Below are 21,659 nucleotides of genomic sequence, written 5' to 3'. Positions count from 1 at the left end.
CACAGCCAGCAGTACCAGAGAGGCTGGATTACAATAATCCACAGGACACGCTAATGCCATCCTTATCTGTCAAAGCCCCTCCTACAACTGTTCCCCCACTGCCATCAAAACCATCAACACCAACAAGAACCTCAGAACTTACTGGTGAAAAGCTCCAGTTGTTAGATTGTTGGATCAGAAAAGCTGGTGTGTTGTTGTGTGAGAGCTGATGGCTTCTGCTGGGCCTCTTCATCCGTATGATTGGACAGAAGGCACCACTTTGGATGGATGCATTTGTTTATCCAATAGTTTCCAAGTTTTCTACAATAATAATAATAATACCGGTAGTTTCATTAATAATATTATAATAATTTCTTTAGAGTAACGAAACCCCAAAACTACTTTTTTCTGCTTAAAACAGAGGTTCCCAACCTTTTTTGGGTCGTGACCCCATTTTTGATATCACTCATTTCTGGCAACCCCGGGGACTTTTCTTCTTCCTCTTTTCTTTGTAGAATTAGTTTCGATCATGTTTATTAAAGTGTGTTACAAATACAGAGTAGCAACGATGTATTTTTTTTATTTGAAAAGGTTTAAGTGTATTTATTGTCTGTAATATGTTCATTTAAAAAAGAATGATAATTAAAAAAAAAATAATAAGAAGAATTTTAATCAGTAATAAAAAATGTTTTACCAATTATTACTAGACATTTCTGGCGACCCCATTTTAATTCCAGCCCACATGGGGCCACGACCCTAAGGTTTAAAAATGCAGGCTTCTTTTCTGCGTCGCAGTTCTTCTTTACTCCTACACTCTCTATCTTCCCCAGCTGCTTGTTTTGTCTGCTGTTCTGTAGATCTAATAAGAGACTCTCTCTGCATTCATCCAAAACTCAAAATTATGGAATTGGTCAGCTGATCACTTAATACTATTGATCAAATGTTCTCAATGAGAAGACCAGGCCGAGGTGAGTCTGCGTGTCCAAACGGAACGTTTGCAGCCGGATACACAATGGATTCTTGGGACAGATGGAAGGTTATATGGCTGTCTTTACTCTCCGTGGAGGACGTGGAGGATATATACATGATTGGAATCATATGGTAGTAGAGATGCTGTTGATTGGCGCTGGCAGCTTTCTGTTCTATCGTAAAGTCTGTATTACTTTGGCAGCAGTTTTGGGAAAGCTGCCAGTCATCTCTGAAAGATGAGGCAGAGCATTGACCTCTCAGAATATCAAGATGAACAAAGTCAAAAGTAAGCAGAGGCTCCTTTGGAGCGTTTTCGTCGTCTTGGAGAAGATGGATTGGAGAGGATGTCTCGCCCAATTGCTGTTTGATGCCACATTATTGGATTTACTGAGACCACAGACTCGAGGCTACTGAAAGAGTGTTAGCCTGAAACGAAAACAAATTGTTATCACCCTTTGGCTTTCCCCCCACACGCCGCCATGCTTGACAAATAATAATAGTGTTGTTGGTTGATCCTAGTCCAACTCTGTACATTTTAATAAAAGGACATGTATGAGTGACGGCCCTCTATAGGTTGAAGCCCAAATATTAAAATAGAACTTTGCTATTGGTTGAGAATGGTGGTTTGTGACATTTTGATGTCTTCTTATGTCATGAATCACCACTATTGGCCCCGCCTCTTCTATAAAATACCAGCACCTGTGGCCTCTGCAATCTGTGGGAGCCGGTTGGATTGAGAGAATTGTGAATAAAGAGCTATAGTGGGTATTGAATGGATAGTTAGCATAGCATAGATCAGAGGTGTCAGTCATTTTAGTTCAGGGGCCAAATACGGTGCAGTTTGATCTGAAGTGGGCCACATTTTATGTAGGAAGACGGGTAAATTCAACATTATTGTGCCCTAGTTTGCATTTCTACATATACATACATGACTAAATTTGTAAGAAACCAACCATATCCAAGCAATAAGTGATAGATATCAGTACCAACAGGATATTCACTTTAAATTTCCTGGAGTTTGTGACCAATTTCTATTTAATTAAAGTAAATATGTCATAATTTGAGGAAAATTGAAGGAATTTGCTAAGAATTTTGAGTTTTTTTCAACTGTTCAACAACAAAAATAAGTGCCATCATGCAATACAAGCACTGTAAAAATTGTGAGCCCCTGCAAATATTGTTGAGTTTCATTAACACAATGATTCATGTTTTCTCTGTCATTTTCACTTTCTCCTATGGGCCGAATTGGATGCTCCAAAGGGCCCGATTTGGCACCCGGGCCATGAGTTTGACATATTTCCCATCGATTGTTCTTTGGAATTGTTATAGTATAGACTGGGCATGTCTTAACTGCTCCTGGAGCCCCGCCCATAATCAAGACATTTTTTTTTAATTTTCAGCATAGACCAACATCATTTAGTTACTCTTAAATAGTTTTAGTAATCTAATAATTGTAGCACAAATGACTCGAAACATCATTTTTCGTGAATCTAAAAGAAAACTTTCTTTTTGGGATTTGATGTGTCACAGTTTCAAAGCCAGGTGGGTGAAAGCAATTAGGCCTGATTAGGCAAAGCTGTTTCTGATTGTCATCATGACCGTCATCTGGGCCTCACACACTCATATAAACTCAGCTTGGCCAAAAAGGGTGTTTTCAAACTCTAGCGTGCACTTACCTGCTTTTTTTACTTTCTTTTTTTTAAATTTGGGGTAAAATGAAGACGTCTGTCAAAGCAACAAGCAGGATTCCACTTCAAAGAAGGAAAAGACTGCAAAAATATTCTACACGGATGTACCGAGCACATAAAGAGGTTAGTTCCTCCTTTCCTGCACGTGAGTCGATGTTTTAATTTCTAAATGAGGGTTTATGGGTGTAATCCAATATGTGCAGGTTTGTTTGTAAAACTGTTTTAAACCTAATCAGGTCAGACCAGCCCGGATGAGGACTTCAGATTTCTTGGCTAGTCGGTTCAGTTTTCCCAGACTTGTCCTGCTTCGACTGGTGAGCTCGGAGGCATCTCGTCTGTCAAAAACCAACAGACTGAAGGTGGTCACGCTGCATGAAATCAATGCTGCTGTTGCACTGGTGCAGCGGAGGATTTTTACCCGCGTTGCTGCGTGAGCAATAGGACTCAAACCAAATAATATATCCTGTATTTTAAATGTTTTGAACCAAGAATTAAATGTGTTAATTTTATTTGTCAAAGGTGTTTGTTTTTTTTTTTTTTACCATTCTTGGCTAAATATTTCATAGTGTAAAGAACTTTACTATCCTGTCACTGAACATGGAACAGTTGCTCCAGTGGTATCTGTCATTGTGTGCTTGGGCAGGACACTTCACCAACGTTGCCTAGTATGAATGTAGTGAGTGGTGGTCGGAGGGGCACTGTGGCAGATAGTAGCTTACCACCACAAAGTGTGGCGTGAAAGAATAATGCCTTAATTCTGTAAAGCACTTAGTGTCTATGATAGAGTGCTACATAAAATCCAATGCATTACTGTCATTTTGCTAGCTACTGCCCTTTGTGTGTTATCATGCTGTTAACAAACTATATTTTCTGCCAAAAGAAAAACACTTAATCACACTTGGTTCCTGCTAATTTCAGTCAATCTCAGTCTTGCTTCTTATTGCTAATTTTTTTATTTTTTTTTTTTTTTTTTTTTATTAATCCTGGTTAGTCTGGCCTGTAGCATATTTATCTAATACCTTCAACTCAGCGTTCTGTCATACAAAACCACTTTTAATATTACTGACCTTTCTCAGGGCAAGAAAAATGATATGCTTCTAAATCCTGCATTTTACTTTTAAAATGCTTATTTTCTCAATCACCCTTTAAATTTTTTTTTTAAGGATAATAAGTTATACTACAGGTTTTCATATTTATTTGGCCACCATATCTGTGTCAACCCCAGAATTTATCCACATATGCTAAAACTATTTTGTGTACACTTAGTAATGACAGTTTAATACCTGGTGTGACAAACAGTCATTTCCACCTTGATGGTCTATGGACCATGATTAACATTTAATATTGGAAAATCAGTTTGACAGAAGAATCTGGTATTGATAAATAGTTGACAATAAGCAATACTGTGCTTAAGATAATGATCTGAGAAGATTTTTGTGGAAAGGGAAAAAAACGCCATGCTTTTCTTTGACCAATACTTATGAAAACCTGTTTCTGCCACTAAAAGTAAAAAAAATTATGGAAAATTCACAATTAAAATTATTTTTTTGTGTAAATTTGTAAAGAAACACAATCATTCTGCATTAAAGAATTATGTTCTAGCTACCATATGTTGAATTGAATAAAGAACCAAAATGTGTTTTGAATTAAATATTAAAAGTGTAATTAAGAATGGTAGACTGCTGCAGGTTGTATCTCATAATGACTTTATTTCTCCTAATTATGAGATTAACTCTTGATTATTTATTTTTTTTAATATAGAAGCTATGGAATTCCCTTCCCAGCAGATGAAACTATAGGAAAAGTAAAACAAAAAATTAAGCCATGAGACAGTAAATCATAATTATGACTAAGATTTATTTATTTTTTTGTTTGTTTTTACTGGTGGGAATGGGCTACAATAGAATATAGAATCAATCACAAATGAGACACTTTTCCTATTTAAAGTGCAAAAAAAAAAAATCCACTGCAATGTTAAAAACAGACATGCCTGTCTAAAATTAAAACCATCACGTCATCAGATTATTAAAAAATAATTCCAATCCAACCGTTGTCAAATACTTGTAAATAAAATGTAAATATCACCAAATACGTCTATAACGTTTCAAACCAGGGTAAATACAAGTGACTCAAAAAAATATATATTCTATGGGTAAATCAGGATATAATTAGTTCATCAGTGTATTAATCTGTTGGGCGTTCTTTGCACATGATGATGATGATGATGATGCTCCATCCTCCTCCTCCTCCTCCTCCTCTTCATCACTATGATCTCCAGCAGCAGCAGCTTAAACACTCACTCTAAATGAACGCGCTTTTCATTTAAAGAACAAATCTCTCTCTGTGTGTGTGTGCAGTTGATTTACTTCTTCTGACCTGCGTGTCTCCATGTTTATTTACTCACTGCGGAAAATGTAGAACGAAGCTCTTCGGATAAAACACTGCAGCCTTCGTGAAGGTAACGTTGAATTTCTCCTTCACTTTCATTAGTTCCTGGTGTTTCTGTGACGTAATAGACGCCGTAAGTGGAGGTAACGTGTGCGTTTTCCTGCTTTGTTCGCACATTTAAAGGAGGTCTTTGAAGGCATCACTGCTGTGTACAGTTCAGGTGAACTCAGTGAAAGGGAGAACGATTTGTAAACAAATACCGACTACAGTGAATATTAATTAGTTACAGTTACCTAACCCAATGAACTAATGTTACTCAACCTAATGAACTGCAGTGGTGTAACTAATGTTAATCTGTGTTTACATCTACCCTGTCGGATAACTTCATCTACTTTATTTCTGGCTTAAAAGTTACATATTTTCAATTAACGTCAAATCAAAAGCATATCTCTATTAAGTAGGTGAAGTATAAATGTCAAAGTAATATTATGAATTGTATTCAGGCCTGCAAAAAATGAATGGCGAATAGAATACACCTTTATTAATCCACATTCACATGTTGCAGCAACACAATAGAAAAGCAGACAGTAAAAATACACCAATAAATACCAACAAAATGTAAGGCTGTTGGACAGACATAAAGTAGAAAAAAAAAACCTGATAAAAAGAAACAGAAGCAGAAAAAATGTGCAAAACAGTGTTAAAAAGTGGCAAATGAACAAATTGCAATGAATAAAAAGAAAAGTCTGCCCATTTAATCAAGAACAACAAATCCCTGTTGAGCAGCTACCTATAGTAAATAATGAGTCATCAAATGAAAGTTGTGCCATCCGTATCATCTCATCACTAGTGCCCTGGAACAATTCCAGACTCTGTACCAGCGACTGATCTAATACAGATATATCTACGTCTGGATTTCCAGGCTACATCAGTAGGGCTGGGTTTTCCCAAAGAGTCACAAGTTAGTGAGGAAGGACACAATGTCATTTCTATAGTTTTTATATTGTTTTGTTTTCTAGTATACTGTACATTGTATTACTTGAGTGATCTGCCTCGGGACGACAGATGTAAATGAGCAGTTTTGCTATAATCTGGCACATTTACAATTTGTGTACAACTTATATGTGATTGTTCATAGATGTGTGTTGTCCCAATCAAATAAAAAAATTTAAAAAAATTAAATAAATGGCCCCAAACAAACCTTCATAGATATAAATAATTCACATTTAGCTGGCCTGCTCTGGTTCAATAGGACGTACTCCAACTTGGCCATCTGGACACTGCAGGATTTAAAAATGAGACATTTTGATTATTAACCTGGTATAGTCATTTTTAGTGTTACTTTGGCAAATTAAGTTTCTGAATTTTTATGGACATTGAGGCTTAATTCTAAACACTTAAATCTCCAACTTTGGAAGGATAATGGTTAATAAAAAAATGTTAAAAAAAAAGAACAAAAAAAAAACGAGAGTACTCAGAGTGAGTCCAAATGTATGGGACCTACTTAATTATTTATTTTCAAAAAATCTTGATGAAATGGGAAATTCAGATCTGATCCGGTTGAAACTTGGTGGGAGAATTGAGAAACAAACCTGATAAAACTCTGTTAAATTTCATGAAGATCGGTAAATTACAAACCGAGATATGAATTTTAGAAATGTCTCCAATGATTAGAGAGAGGGATTGTTTGGTTTTTAAGCCTGATCCAGAATCAGTATATTGATCCGGGTCACCTCCAAAATTTAATGGAATATTTTACGGCCTGAGGCAGTGGTTCCCAACCTTTTTTGGGTCGTTACCCCATTAAGAGTTTCTGGCGACCCCAAAGACATTTTTTTTTAGAATAACTTTTTGATCATCTAAATATTCTGTCCAAATGCATTTCTGTTCCTTAAAAAAAGGTTTAAATACATAAAAAGATACAAAATATCTAGTAACTTAGTATATATGTGCATTTTTTTTTAAATGTTACTAAATTAGTTATATAATTTATTCTGTTAAGTGTCAAAATATCATGTGGTGCTACTTTATGGCCTCTTTGGCGGAGGTAAACATGTGAAAAGCAAAGCCAGATAAAAAACCTTGGATGTCTGTTATTAAAGTCCATGTAAAGCAGAAATAAATGTGTGTTATGAGTTTGTCACACCACACAAACACTGAGCCAAATTTGAAAGATGAGAAAAATCGTTAAGTGTATTAAATTAGTAGGGATGTCCCCAAACAACTTTTTCACTTCTGATACCAATATTGCAGCCTTGAGTATTCGCCGATACCGATCCAATGCGATATCAGCACAAATCATACTTATTATTACTTATTTTGTAATGTGGAATGTTAGAAAAGCCTTGATAATTAAAAAAAAGACCCTTTTATTATAAACCAATGGATTACATAAAATTAACCTTTTAGAATGTGAATATTCTGAGATTTTAGATGCAGTCCGATAAAATCTGATATTCGTTTTCTAGCTGATATCCGATATTGATATCGGATCGGGACACCCCTAAAAATTAGGTCTCAATCATGGAAAAACAAGCACTTTTCTCTGCTCTGAGACGCTGGGGGTGTGTCTGTTAGAGGGTCTGGAACCACGCCCACGCGGAGGAAGGGCGCCGCCTCCCTTTTATTGTACAACCTAAATGGTTGAATGGTTTGTACATGTTTTAAGGAATACGTTTATGACTTATTTAATGTGTTTAGAATAAAATGGCTGAAAGTGCTTTACACAGACTTCAATGTTGGTTCTCAAGTTGAAAATATGACAGTTGGATGTGTTTTGTTGGTACTGGGATGAGTCCCGCTACTGGTAAAAGGCAGAACTCACATGCTGTTACATCATTGCTGTGGTTGCAGAGGTTTACTTCAGCACTCCAATGTCACCAGGCAGATGGGACATATTGACATCAGCTCTTGAAGAACTGACAGATGTGACCCATCAACCTCCCTCCTGTCGGCCATCATGGGATGTGGTACCTCCGTCGCCACGGAGACCCAAAGAAAAATAGTGGAGCGAGGTGATGAAGTGAATGTAAAACTGTTTAAATCATTAATGAAAATAAATGACTAGTTTTATTTCTATTGTGTTTTTGTCATTTCTTTCTATGCATTGATGACTCTTGTAGGAGTGAGTCATAGTTATATCTCTGAGTAGGTGTCAGGTGATAATTGCACAGCTTTCATTGAAGCCAAACCATTTGATCAGCAATTATGCATTTTTTCCACTGTTAGAGGTGTTGTGTTGTGTGTTTTATTGACTTGCACACTAAAGAGTAGACTATTGATTAAAATGAAATGTTTAAGCCTCCCAACAATGATAAAAGTCAATACCTTTCTACTGTTTTGTATTATTCTCCCTCAGAATTTGACTTTGCAATTTTTTGACTTACATCTCTTTATTGGGGAACTTCTGCTTTTATTGATAGTAATGAAATGGGCTTAGTCCCTAATGTTCTGCCTTTGTTGCACACTGTTGCTGATTAATTTCAGCACAGGTGAATGTTCCTCAGACGTGTTTCTGTGCTTACATTGTTTGTCAAAATCATCTTTTCACTCATCTGCCTGCTCTTCTCTTTAATGACTGCCTTTACTCCCTAAAGCTGCTTTAACATACTCTGTTTTTCCAGTCCCACTGTTGATTGCACACAACTTCCCCTGAGTCTTGTTATCGCTCCCACTGAATGTGCATGCATGTGCGTGTGTGCACGTGTTCCTTTTGCATGGGATTTTCTTCAATTATCCCTGTTCTTGTGCTGATTTTGTGATATGTTCTTTTCCCCACAGACGACGCAATTAAGACGCCAAGCCCAGCTCTCAGTAAGACCGTCTTTGAAGATCAGACACATCGTGTGACCTGTGCATGCATATGTGTGTGCTTCTGTTGGCATGTTCCTATTGAACATATACACAAAGGCTTTATGACGACCTACAGAAATCATGTGACTTAAATTGAGATCCTCTGTAGATGTCACCTAATGATGTTTGTTTTTGTTGTAGCAATGAAAGCAGCTGTTTTGATCCAGCGGTGGTATCGGCGCTACATGGCTCGTCTGGAGATGAGACGGAGGTACACCTGGAACATCTTTCAGTCCATTGAATATGCAGGGGAACAGGACCAGCTACAGGTGCCTCTCAGTGCTGCCAAATGTCATTGATTTTGAAATGAGCCGCATCATCATAAAGCAATGCCATGTTTTGTGTCTTCTTCTCTGATCAAAGCTCTCCAGTTTCTTCAGTTTCATGCTGGACAACTTCACACCGCTGAATGGAAACGAGTTAGGTCAGAAAGCAAATATTTAGTTCTACAGTAAAATTGAAAAGTTCCCAAACTTTGTAAATATGTGAAAAAGTGTCTGAGTAATTTGACTTTTATTTGTGGCTTTCAGAATTAATCTTACTCAAGATTATGAAATAGACCAGGGGTTCTCAACCTTGGGGTTGGGACCTGATTTGTGGTTGCGAGACACTGGGAGGGGGTCGCCAGATGCCTTTAAGAAAACTAAAGAATTTTTTTTTTTGTACAATTTGAGCTTCATTTTGCTTATTTTTACTCTTTTTCTGCAACTACACCAAACTCTCAACATTTTAACCTATTTTCATCACTTTTTCTTGCCATATTTTTGCTCCTTTTAAAGCATTTTTGCTACATTACTCCTATTTCTGCCACTTCGCCATCAAGTGTCAATGCCTTTTCTGCACATTTTTTTCACTTTCAAGACATTTTCAGCACTTTTAAACCCTTTCCACCTAATGTTGCACATGTTTACCCATATATTAATGTCACTCTTAAACCCTTTTCATCATATTTCATGCTTATTTTTGCCAATTTAACCACATTCATTGTTTATCCTGCCCATTATTAACAACTAATTGTTCTAATATTGACACTTTGAACCCTTTTTACCACCTTTTCTGTTTTTTGACACTCTAAATTGCAAATTTTAACCAATTTTTGTGGTTTTTAAAATCCCATTTCACCCCTTTTTCCACCACTTTTAACCTATTTTATTTCTGATTAAAACAAGGATTTACATATTTAAGATGACTTTATACTATGGCCCAAATAATAGTAAACTTCCTGTATAACAGTAAATATTATTCAGATCAATAAATAAATGTGGTTATCACAGATTCATAGAACAATGGACCATCATTTAACTGACTTTATAGATGAGCCCCAAAAAGCTCTCCCCTTTATTCCCCCTATAGATGACCCTGTCTCCACATGACTGTTCTTTACTGTTCATGTCTGTGTTCAACCACCTTCAGGTACGGTGGGGGTCCCTGGTCTCTGGAACCTTTATTTTTAGGGTCACGGGCTGAAAAGGTTGAGAACCACTGAAATAGACAACAGACACTGGAAACAAGATGGGATCATTTTAGAATCCAAACGAATGTTGTTATTTTTATTTTTATTTTTATAGTTGTATATATGTATAAAACCAGGTCTGGTCCTCATGTTCCGGTGCAGTAAATGAGCCAATACACATCAAATGAGACATTGTCTTTGGTTTTTACATGAGAAAAACCTGATGCTTCTGTTACCTAGCAACCACCTTATGGTCTGCTGCCCTGAAACGTCACGCGTCATTGATAAAGTTAATCCTCCTGTCAGCCCTTTGTGCTCATCATCTTTTTCATTGGTTTCATACTGCGCAGACATATGTGACGTAGTCTGCTGTCTGTGTTTGTTTGTATCCGAGGGAGAGCGACGCCATAATATAAACATTGCCAGGTGATAAACAATGGCAGTACAGAACAGGACATTTGGCCCGCTGTGTTTCTGATTTACATATTCAAGCATCTTTTCAAGGCCACATAATGAGGTCAGCTTTTTGGAGCTGCATCGTCACATCTGAGCGCTATGGCAACATCACATCAAAAATACATTCATTGGCAACATCGCAGCCTGTGATGTCTATGATATTCAGTGTTCACTTCCAGCCTACAATCTAACTCAGGTTACAGACAGTTCAGAGTACGGTCCATCTCAAACAGTAAAGGTAAAATGTTTGTCACCTTACGATAAAAGTAGAGTCGATGATGGAAGAAGATCTGACATAGAAACACACAGGATTATTAAGTGTCCTACTCACAAGGACAACACCTCCTTCCTTGACCAACAGTGGGAAAGTTATGCCAACCCCCAACAGTCACTGGTCCAGTTAGAAGATCTTTGAGAGCTCGTTAGGAGAAACAGACTCATTAGAATGAAGATGGGAACAATGTAAGTCATCAAATGGAGACCACTTCCCTCCTTGGCCCACACTTTGTCCTCTGGTACTGGTCCAATCACAAACAAAGAGCTAAAAGAGAAGCAAAGACAGTTTGACGAAGGGAAGAGCGGACTACGAAAATGACTTCCCTCTGTCAACAACCGCCATTGGAAATGACCAACCTCACCATTACATATTCCAGTTTCACCTGGAACTAAAAGTGAAACATACCCAATGAGATGAAGACATTAGATACACTAAAGCAGGGGTGTCAAACTCATTTTCATTCAGCAGCCGAATATAGACCAGTTTAATCTCAAGTGGGCTGCAGATTATAGGCGATAAAATTAGCAATTTTATCTTTCTTGTGCTCTTGTTTGCACTTCCACCTATGATAGTATTTTGTAAAGTACCAACTATATCCAAGAAATAAGTGACAGATATCAGTCCTGGCAGGATCATACAATTCCTTGATTTTGTAACCAATTTTTATTAAATTTGGGGAAATTTTTGGGAATAATTTGAGGAAAATTGTAGGATTTTGGAAAAATTCAAAGCACTTACAACAATTTTAAGTTAAAAACAACTGATGACGTGAGTGCTGGAAGAAATGTGTAGTTTCATTAGATTTTTGTATTCGCTACAGAGATATCTACAACTGAATTAGTTGGTCATCTACACAATGGTCATGTTTTTGCCGTTATTTTTTACTTTCTCCTGCGGGATGTGGCCCCCGGGCCTTGAGTTTTACACGGACACTAAAGGAAACCACTTGATTCATAGCAAGAGGAAGTTGCCAACCCCATGCTGGCATAGAACAGTTTAATAACAAGACTTAAAGGAGCTAACAACAGCAGCAACAACAGAAGAAACAAATCTTCAACTTTGAATTATCACTAGATAAAACACAATTTGATGTTTTTAATATTTTAATTGTATGAGAAAGTCATTTGCATGTGTTATTCCACTTTGCTCCTCAGACTTGATCTCCCAGCTGCTGGACCCAGTGGTTGACCCCTGGTTAGACAGTCAGACGTGCTACAACCTCATCCCTGTGCCAGAAACCTACAGTGGGCCTCGACTGTCCTTTCCTCTTAATGTCTCGGACACTAACACTCTACTCAATGCGTTTAAAGAGCAGCAGGTACCAAAGATGAGCACGCTGCCCTCTTCTTTGGCGATCCTCGGTTTGGTTTCAATCCTTAAATGTTTTGCCACCACAGACTCTGCATGCCAGATACGTGATCCAGCTGCTGTACGAGACCAAGAAGCTCCTCAAGCAGATGCCAAACATCATCCACCTGTCAACATCCTACACCAAAGAGATCACTGTTTGTGGTTTGTTGTTGTTGTTGTTGTTAATATTTATAAGGACAAGTTTTGGATTTTGTGCTCTTCAGTTCGAGCAATCAAAAATTGTGAAACGAATCTGGAATTTTGTCTACTCTGAATAATTTTGTCTACTCTGAATTACATTTTACGTCTTATATTTTTGCTCATGAAAAATCACCTTTCTGATTTGTATACATTTTCTGTTCTAATTTCTTTTGCTATAGGGGATTTACATGGGCGACTTGATGACTTGCTTCTTATATTCTATAAGGTAAAGTGTTTTATTTATTCAGAATTAACAACAGTCGTATCCATAGGCAGTAAAACACTTTGCTCTCAACATTTATGGCTTATTATATTACATTATTTTCTAATCTTCATTAATAATGATTTTTGGCTATGGCATCAATAGCACCAAACATTGTATTTTTTTGTCCATGTGGCTTTTGTTTGTTCAGAATGGCCTTCCCTCTGCAGACACGCCCTACGTGTTTAATGGGGACTTTGTGGATCGTGGGAAAAAGTCAGTGGAAGTGGTGATCCTGCTGTTCGCCTACTTCCTGCTTTATCCCGACTACATGCATCTGAACCGAGGAAACCACGAAGATCACATCATGAATCTCAGGTTGGCAGCAAGAATCAATAGGAAAAAAAAAGGAAGAGCCTAAAGCCATTCTAGTGCTGTGATATTTTATTTAATTTTTTCAGATATGGGTTCACAAAAGAAGTGATGCTGAAGTACAAGGTACAGAAAGGCCTAAATACATCATGTCAGTGTCATACACACACATTGGTTACATATTCAGTATTTTCCTTCTGAGTAGTATCATTTTTGTTGTTGTTGTGCGTAACTGTGTGCAGACTCACGGTCGTGAGATCCTCCAGTTGTTTCAGGACGTTTTCAGTCTTCTGCCTGTTGCTACGGTCATTGACGGAAAGGTCCTGATTGTTCACGGAGGGATTTCAGACCAGACAGACCTGGACTTCCTCAGCTCCATAGAACGACACAAGGTCAGTGGAAACAACATACTTCGCTTGCCCGCACTTATGATAAAGCAGCGAGACTTTTACAATGCATACAGTATATATGTTTTATACACTGTCTAGATCCGTGGTTCTCAAGCTTTTTTTGGCTCAATTACCCCCTTTCTCTTATCCTTGAATGCAAGTACCCCCTTTGTCCGACTACAACTTTTTGCTCAAAATACAATGAAAAAAGAATTATAGAACATAATGATGGATGACACATTTTTAAAAAAAAAAAGCAAATAAGTGGAATTAAACAGAATTTAGTGCCTTCTGAATAGATTTATCTCTATAGTTTATTTTATTTTATTTTTTTATCATTTACAGTCATCTCCCGCCCGGTGTGGAACCCGAAATGACCCTCATATTTTCAGTTCACGTTCTAATTAAGATACTTTCATCATCATTTTTATGATTATCATTTTTAACTAAAACATAAACATTATAAAAAAAATCCATATTTTTACTGCTTTCATTTGTTAATTTTCCACTTTCTCTTTCTCAAATACCCCCTGCAGTTCTATCGCGTACCCGTAGGGGTACACATACCCCCATTTGAGAAACATTGGTCTAGATTACTGAAATTCAGAGCGTTTAATAATAATAATAAATGTATTATAAAAAAAGATTATGTTGGTAACATACAGAGAACCTCAGCCAATTTTCATTATTTGTTGATGAGCTTAATTTTGCTACTTTTTAAATTTTATAACAATTCAATGTTTTTATTTGGATAAAGTCTTCTTTTGTTTGTTGACTCTTTAGGTAAAATCTGCTCTGAGGTTCCCCAGATATAGTTTAGAGCAGCTTGACATCGGTCAAGCATCCAGGCAGGATAAAAGAGTGAGATCCAACGATAGCTCACATCCAAGCAGCAGCCGCAGCTGCAGCAAGAACCAGAGGAGCCCCAGTAGCAGGTTGGAAAGACGTCTGGACAATATTTCAGTCCACTTTTAACATTTAACATCAAACCCTGTGTCAAGCCTGTGTTTTCTTTAGGAAAAGACAACGTTTGTTCAGCCATCAAGACAGCAACGCCTCCACTTCCTCCTCCTCCTCCTCCTCATCTTACTCATCCTCATCTTCACTGTGCTCCCCTCGAACTCCATCATGCCTTTCACCACGCACGTATCCCTCCTCTCCCAGCGTGCCAGTTTCTCTCACTCTCCTTCAAGTGCCTTTCTTGGACTCATTGTCTTCCGTACCTCCTCCATCACCGCCTCAGCGTGAACAGGAGTGGAAACAGGTCAGAGTAGAGGTTTCCTCTGATCGTTAGCACCACACTGTTTCAGTGTGATGTAACTTAGCTTTTGATTTGCTTTCCTCACAAACAGATAGTGGACATATTGTGGAGTGATCCTAAAACTCAAGATGGCTGCAGTCCTAATACATTCAGAGGTGGAGGCTGCTACTTTGGGCCTGACGTCACGCAGAGGCTGCTGCTCCAGCACGGCCTGCAGCTGCTCATTCGCTCCCATGAGTGCAAACAGGAAGGATACGAGCTCTGCCACAGTGGACAGGTACATCACATCATAGCACAGTTTGAGATTCTTGCCGGGGGGGGGGGAATAGAATAAAATATAATGACCGTCTCGAGATTTGTGCCAACCACAAGGTGTGTAGCATATGCAATAATGCAAAAATTATTAGTAACATAATTGATAACGTTGACTAAAAAAATTTGCATTGATGCGTTGTCTCAAATATGGGTCAAAATGCATGTTGTCACTCATTTATGCTCTTAAGGAATTAAATACTTTTCAAATACAGCAGCATTTCACAAGTATCAGATACTGTCTGAAAGAATAGAATCTTCCGTTTTTAACCATATAAGTATTATCTGGAGACCCCATGTAATAAATAAATGACCCCCCAACGTCTGCTTTTTATGTGGTGCATTCACACGGGATAACCGAAGCCTGACGTTTTGCTGAAATTCACTGACATCTGAAAACGTGAAACAGTGTGAGTTGACGTTAAAACAAGTTTGCAGACTATTGACCACAGCTCGGTGCTGTTACTGCTAGCGTTAGCCAGCTGGATTAAATAAAAGGCTACAAACAGTACAAAGCACAGTGAAGTGCAAAGCACAGTGCAAAGCACGATGTGATCCACAAGTTGCTTCTGATATTGCTCCTTCTCTTTTTGTTGCCGTACGTTACGGGCCGATAAGGTTTTGCTGGCCCGGGACCCAAAAGGTTTTCTAAACAGTGCGTAGATTTTGCCCATTTCTGTCCAAATCACAGAGAGGCCTGTTCGCATTGGATTCGTCATATCACGGGACTTTAGAATATAGTAGGTAATTTTGGGGGAATTTTTACTTTACATATTACTGACATGTCCGATTCGCACGGGATTCACGTCACAGACATTCTCTGCAATTATTACAAATTGCATGTGGTCCCTAGGTAAAACTAATCCAGTGTGAATAGTGCCTAAGACACAACCATCACAGCAAACACAGTCAATTATTTTGTCAAATTTGGAAAAAAAAAAAAAATGACGACATAAACAAGCCAGCACTCCTCACCTTTAAAGCCATGCTATGTCTTACTGAATCCATATATTATATCAAAAGTGGTCTCAAAATTTTCCTAAGACATTCAAAAATCCAATCCCAGCATTTAGTCCAAAAAACAGTAAAACTGCTGTATAAAAATAAAATGTAACATCTTCTTTATAAGAACAAAGCAGCTCCAGCCTGATTTCTAATTACTTTTTTAGTTCTGTGAGACTGACCGTGTCATTAAAAATCCTCATTTTTAGATTAATGTTGTAAATTCATGATAAAATCAGGCCGCTGGTCGCTTTCTGCTTCATTTTTGCTGCAGTACCATACATGAACTGCTGGGTGCAGCATTTACATTGCGAAGAAGAATTTCACAACAGAAGAAGAACCAAGTCACATGACTCGAGCGCCAAAAAATAACTTATATTTTCATAAAAACAAAAAATGAATTTGTATATATTTTGTACAGTCACTGTGTTTTATGTCACTTAAAATATTTGTATATTATGTAAATTATATTAAGATTGTATTTTTTTTATGAATTTTGGATCACATCATGTTTCAACTCCTCTGTTTGAACCGTGTCAGATTGTGTGCATACCGGTTACAGGTGATCACCATCTTCTCAGCGTCCAACTATTATGAGGAGGGAAGCAACCGTGGTGCCTACATCAAACTGGGCAGAGAACTGGTTCCACGTTTCTACCAGTACCAAGTCAGCAAAAGCACTCGCAAACTCACACTGACACAGAGGTACAGCAGCTGTGCACGTCTAATGCAGATGTTAAAAGTAGTATTTTACCCACTTAGTGGAACGTTTCTACATAGGTTTTAAATACAGGCCCCGGCCTGGAACTCTTTGCTTTACTATTTTTTTAAATTGGCCACCAGAGGGAGACAAATGATTGGATTGATATTTTAGTTTGATTTAAATGGGGACACTTTGCACTGGTTTCTTTAATGTGAAAGTTGGAGACGGTGACAAAGACAAAGAGTTTATTCTTGTTTATTCATATTTATTATTTTTGCAATAGTTTCACAGAAAATGTAAATAAAATAAAACATGTCTTCCAATGTATTGCATTTTGCAATTACTCAGATCCAAGTATCAGTATCGTATCGGCTTGGGATTAAAAGTGGTCGGTACATATTAATATATGTGTGAAAATCAGTGGAAATCTGGCAAAAGAAATAATTATTTTTAGTCGGGGTGTATTAGAGAAAATGACATTACATTTTCATTGATTTAAATATCCTTAAACCTTATTTCACTCTCTATTTAATTGTAATTAAAAACATTTTCTGAACTCCACAGCTGAAGAACCTCTCCTGAATTTAGAGACATAGTATTTAAGGATAAAGAGCATGGAGGCAATCAGTGAGGAATGGATGGACGTATGAATGAGTGACTCTTTCTTTGTCTCTGCAGAGTGCGAGTAGCAGAAGGCTCTGCTCTCAGGGCCTTAAAGGAGAAGCTGTTTGCTCATCGCTCAGAGCTGCTGGCCGGCTTCCAGGACTTTGACCAGCAATTCACTGGTGCTAATTATCTTCTTACTCAATTTAATGAATGAATATAAATTCATCTTTATTTTCCCTGGTATTTAACTGCAAAATTATGTAAAACTCTAACTGAAGGTATCTTTTTTAGAGTTGGCAGAAAAGATTTTGGTAAATAACTCATTTGATCAAACGGCATCATATAAAGAAGCTGCACCGAAGAAGCTGTAACATATTACAAGAGATGTGGGATTTAGCTTTCCTCGTTCAAAATGTTGTCTTTTTCCTGAAGAATTCTTAAACAAATGAAAAGAATTTCTATTTGAGATGTGAAAACATGCTAAATGTAATGTATTTTCAGGCAGTGTATCAGTCAGTGAGTGGGCTCAGGTCCTGGAGTCCATCCTGAGGCTGGATCTGCCCTGGAGGACGCTCCGTCCACAGTTAGCCCGTCTGGCACCAGATGGAGGAGTGGAGTATCGCTCCTGTTTTGAAGACATGGGACCAGGATGTCCTTTACCTCAGGTCAGATAAAACATTTAATATCATATTACAAATTCTCCTTTAAAGGCAGGGTAGGTGATTTTCTCCAGATACACTTTTTAACTTTTTGGTTGAAATTGTCTTTATGTCCTGACAGAAATTAAGATCGTATGTGCTCTGAAAAAGGAACAAAGAAAATCTGTCATCTGTAGCAGCTGTAAATATGTAATAACTTCGACCAATGAAAAAAGACGGTTCGGTTTTTTTAACCAATCACGTCTCCCTGCTCACTCACGACCCCTTGCATGCACGAGGTCACACTCAAAGCTCGTCACCGACTGGTGACAGACTTAAAACAGAGTTTTTAGTCCCGTTTTTTAACATATGCAATGATAAAGTTTAGTGTTTACTTACTGATGAATGAGACAACAGAGTTTCTACACAATACAAGCGATGAGCTGAGGTCTGCTTCTGCAGCAGCGGTGCTCGTGTATGTGAGTGAGACGGAGCACAGAGGGGAAGCTACATTCAAAATCATGCTAGCTTTCGGAAATCACGGACCCTGCCTTTAAACTTCTGAAAGTGGTTTGGAGAAAAATAGAAGGCAAATTATAATGGTTTTAACCTAAAGTGAGGTCATTCATACCAGTCCTTATTTCAATTTATTTTATGAATCATAAATATTATTATATTATATTATATTATATTATATTATATTATATTATATTATATTATATTATATTATATCATACCCTGTGTTCTGCTTTTCTCCATTAGGTCACACCAAACTTGGCTGAAACTCTTTTCAGATACAGAACGGACATTGAGATCATTTTCAACATTATTGACAAAGATCATTCAGGTAAATATATGAAACTAATTCAATTGACACTCAACTATGTAAAAAAAAAACATGCCTAAGTATAGACTGATTACCTGTAAAACAATCCTTTTCTTATTTAAACTTTGAAACAAAGCACAGAACGTGAGGACATACTGTATACTGTATGTTGTCTTGTTGTCAATACATTTTTGTATCATACTGGAAATATTATTTTTTTCTCCTATTAATTTTTGCCAATTAATAATTAAACCTTTATGGAATCAGCAGCAAAACTTAATAATTTTGTTCTGTTTTAAAAAAAAGATTTTGAAAAGCTGTTAAATGCTTGAGAGTGATTTAGTACCGCAAGAAAACAAAGACAAAACAAGACAATTTGGCCTTTGATACAGGTAATTATTTAAAAGTGGGACTCTGGAGTTTTGTATTGAAGAAGATAAATGCATAAGGTTGTTGTTGGATTTGATAGAGAAGGAGCTGTACCAGGACAAGATGTTGATTGTGAGAATGTATCATCATAGCTATTTATTCCTTCAAAGTTTAATAATGTTTCATGTTGTGCTTAGTGGAGTTTAAAACGGCTAATTTCTTCTCATGTAACTGACCCTTTAGCACACAATCGCCCACATGTTCATCTAACAACATCAATCCCACTCAGGTCTGATCTCCATCGAGGAGTTTCGTCAAACTTGGCGTCTTTTCAGCGCTCACCTGGGGGTCGACATCGACGACAGTGCCATCGACGACCTGGCTCGGAGTATTGACTTCAACAAGGACGGCAGCATAGACTTCACTGAGTTTCTAGAAGCTTTTAGAGTCGTGCACAAACTGGACGGCAAAGACCACCCACCCAGTGACAAGATGGACTTGGAAAAGTATTTGTGAATGAAGTCACCTGAGGGTGAAGTATAACCACCGTGCGAAAGAACAACAATGTGAATGTTATAGGCTGTTTAGAAGAAATACCATGCAAGAAATGTAGAAATTGAGTCCATTTAAAATCACGGTAAAGCTGAAGCTTAGAAGAGCACCGTAAAAAAAATCGTGTTCCATTTTTTTTTATTTAGTCTTTATGAATATTGAATATCACTTTTTTTATATTGACGTGTTTAATTTCATTGTAAGTGCAGCAAAATGCATACAGTACCTTTTTAAAAAAAAAAAGATGTGTATGTGGTTTTCTATCTAATCCAACTAATCAGCTTTTATTGGACTGCATCTAAAATCTCCGATATAATACATAGTGGTTTTTTGGATTTATTTTTACAATATGTTCATTTTTATTTTTAATTCATTCATATAACATTCTTATTCTAAAAGGTTAATTATTTGTAATCTATTGGTTTATAATAAATGGGTCTGTTTTTTAATAATCAAGCCTTTTCTAACATTCCACACCACAAAATCAGTAATAAAAGTATGTATGATTCGTGCTGATATCGCATCGGTTCGATAATGGTGTCGGCCAATACTCAAGGCTGTAATATCGGCATCGTATCGGAAGTGAAAAAGTTGTATTGGGACATCTCTATTTCTTGTCCTGCAATCGACCGTCACCCCTGCCTACCATCCAGCTGCATCAATCTTAATTATGTCTTTTTTTTTTTATTAAAATGTGTTCAAAGTATAGCAAAGTTTAACATCATTTTCCTGCTTGGAAGGTAATCCTATTAACAAATGTCATTTTGTTAATTATAAAATGTGTGTGTGTAACCCATAGGTTAATAATAAATGGGGACATTTTTCTCATACCTACAGTGTTGCTGACTATTGTTCTGAGTAATATCACTGGATCAAGACTTTTCTAACATTCCACACAACAAAAATAGTCATAAGTATGAACGACTGGTGCTGACATCATCTGATACTTACAGCCACAATATCGATATTGTATCGGAGGTAAAAATTGTTGCTAAGTGTGTCCTACACTTTTATAAGAAACAACCAGACGGGAGGAAGCTCCTGGTATAATGTGTGAAACTGATAATCCTCATTGTGAATTACAAGGACATGGTACTTATTTCATTCTTTTAAAGGTGCAGTCTGTAACTCTTTGTCATACTTGCTAAAGCTGTCACAATGCAAGGACAGCTTTACATCAAACTAGTAGTCTGTGTGAAAAAAAAAAAACAAGCTCATTGAGTGCATTGATGCACCGCGACCGAGCAAAAAGAACCAATCAGAGCCAGGATTGTGTTTGATAGCCTGTCTGACAGCTGTTGCTCACACCCCCCGCCCCTTTCTGCCGGGGCCAAAACACAGCAATGTTCATAGTGAGGTAGTGCCTGGAGCGCCGTCTTTTTTACAGTGTAGGGTCTGGAGGAGTAGAAGATGGAATTTGGGACCTTTTTTGCTTGAAAGGTAAATACTGCTGCTTGATTTACATTACGTTTGATTTGTAACTGTTACACTAAAATTCTGTAGTGCATGTGTTTGTGTGCGTGCTCCGTGTGGGCTGCTGTGAGTGACACTGTGTTGTTACGCTGCTGCTGCTGAGGTGTGTGCACATTGAGAGAGAGAAGCGTTGCAGTAATATGCTTTTAACAGAGCATATTGTATTACTGCGATGTTGGGCTAATGTTAGCTTGTTAGCACCTCTGAGAGAGGAACTTCAGAAAGCTTGGAGGCAGGGCAAGAGAGCGGCAGGGAGAGGGATCTGAAAGATACAGACTGCACCTTTAACACTTAAATTCTAAAGCCAAAAACAGAAAGTGAGTTTTATTGCACACCCATAA

General features: G+C 37.5%; 1 protein-coding gene across 2 annotated transcripts; it reads left to right on the top strand.

Moving 5' to 3' along the window:
* The first annotated feature begins 4,907 nt into the window (after positions 1 to 4,907).
* Positions 4,908 to 19,953, top strand: ppef1 (protein phosphatase, EF-hand calcium binding domain 1). 2 transcript variants are annotated; one of them, XM_028436912.1, is made up of 19 exons: positions 4,908 to 5,094; positions 7,878 to 8,038; positions 8,805 to 8,837; positions 9,018 to 9,145; positions 9,240 to 9,300; positions 12,217 to 12,380; positions 12,460 to 12,574; positions 12,793 to 12,839; positions 13,027 to 13,193; positions 13,277 to 13,313; positions 13,430 to 13,579; positions 14,360 to 14,511; positions 14,594 to 14,840; positions 14,929 to 15,114; positions 16,714 to 16,856; positions 17,533 to 17,639; positions 17,962 to 18,125; positions 18,861 to 18,945; positions 19,583 to 19,953. In XM_028436912.1, exons 2-19 carry the CDS (start codon positions 7,984 to 7,986, stop codon positions 19,807 to 19,809), a joined length of 2,268 nt encoding a protein of 755 aa, XP_028292713.1. In that variant the 5' UTR covers positions 4,908 to 5,094; positions 7,878 to 7,983; the 3' UTR covers positions 19,810 to 19,953. The 2 variants fall into 2 exon arrangements, with proteins under 2 accessions (XP_028292713.1, XP_028292704.1); XM_028436903.1 differs by having other exon boundaries at positions 8,805 to 8,888.
* Positions 19,954 to 21,659: the final 1,706 nt, after the last annotated feature.

Source organism: Gouania willdenowi, chromosome 3, assembly GCF_900634775.1.
Source record: "Gouania willdenowi chromosome 3, fGouWil2.1, whole genome shotgun sequence".
Taxonomy (NCBI): domain Eukaryota; kingdom Metazoa; phylum Chordata; class Actinopteri; order Blenniiformes; family Gobiesocidae; genus Gouania; species Gouania willdenowi.
Note: the sequence above shows the minus strand (reverse complement) of the source record. Positions and strands in the feature narration are given on the sequence as shown.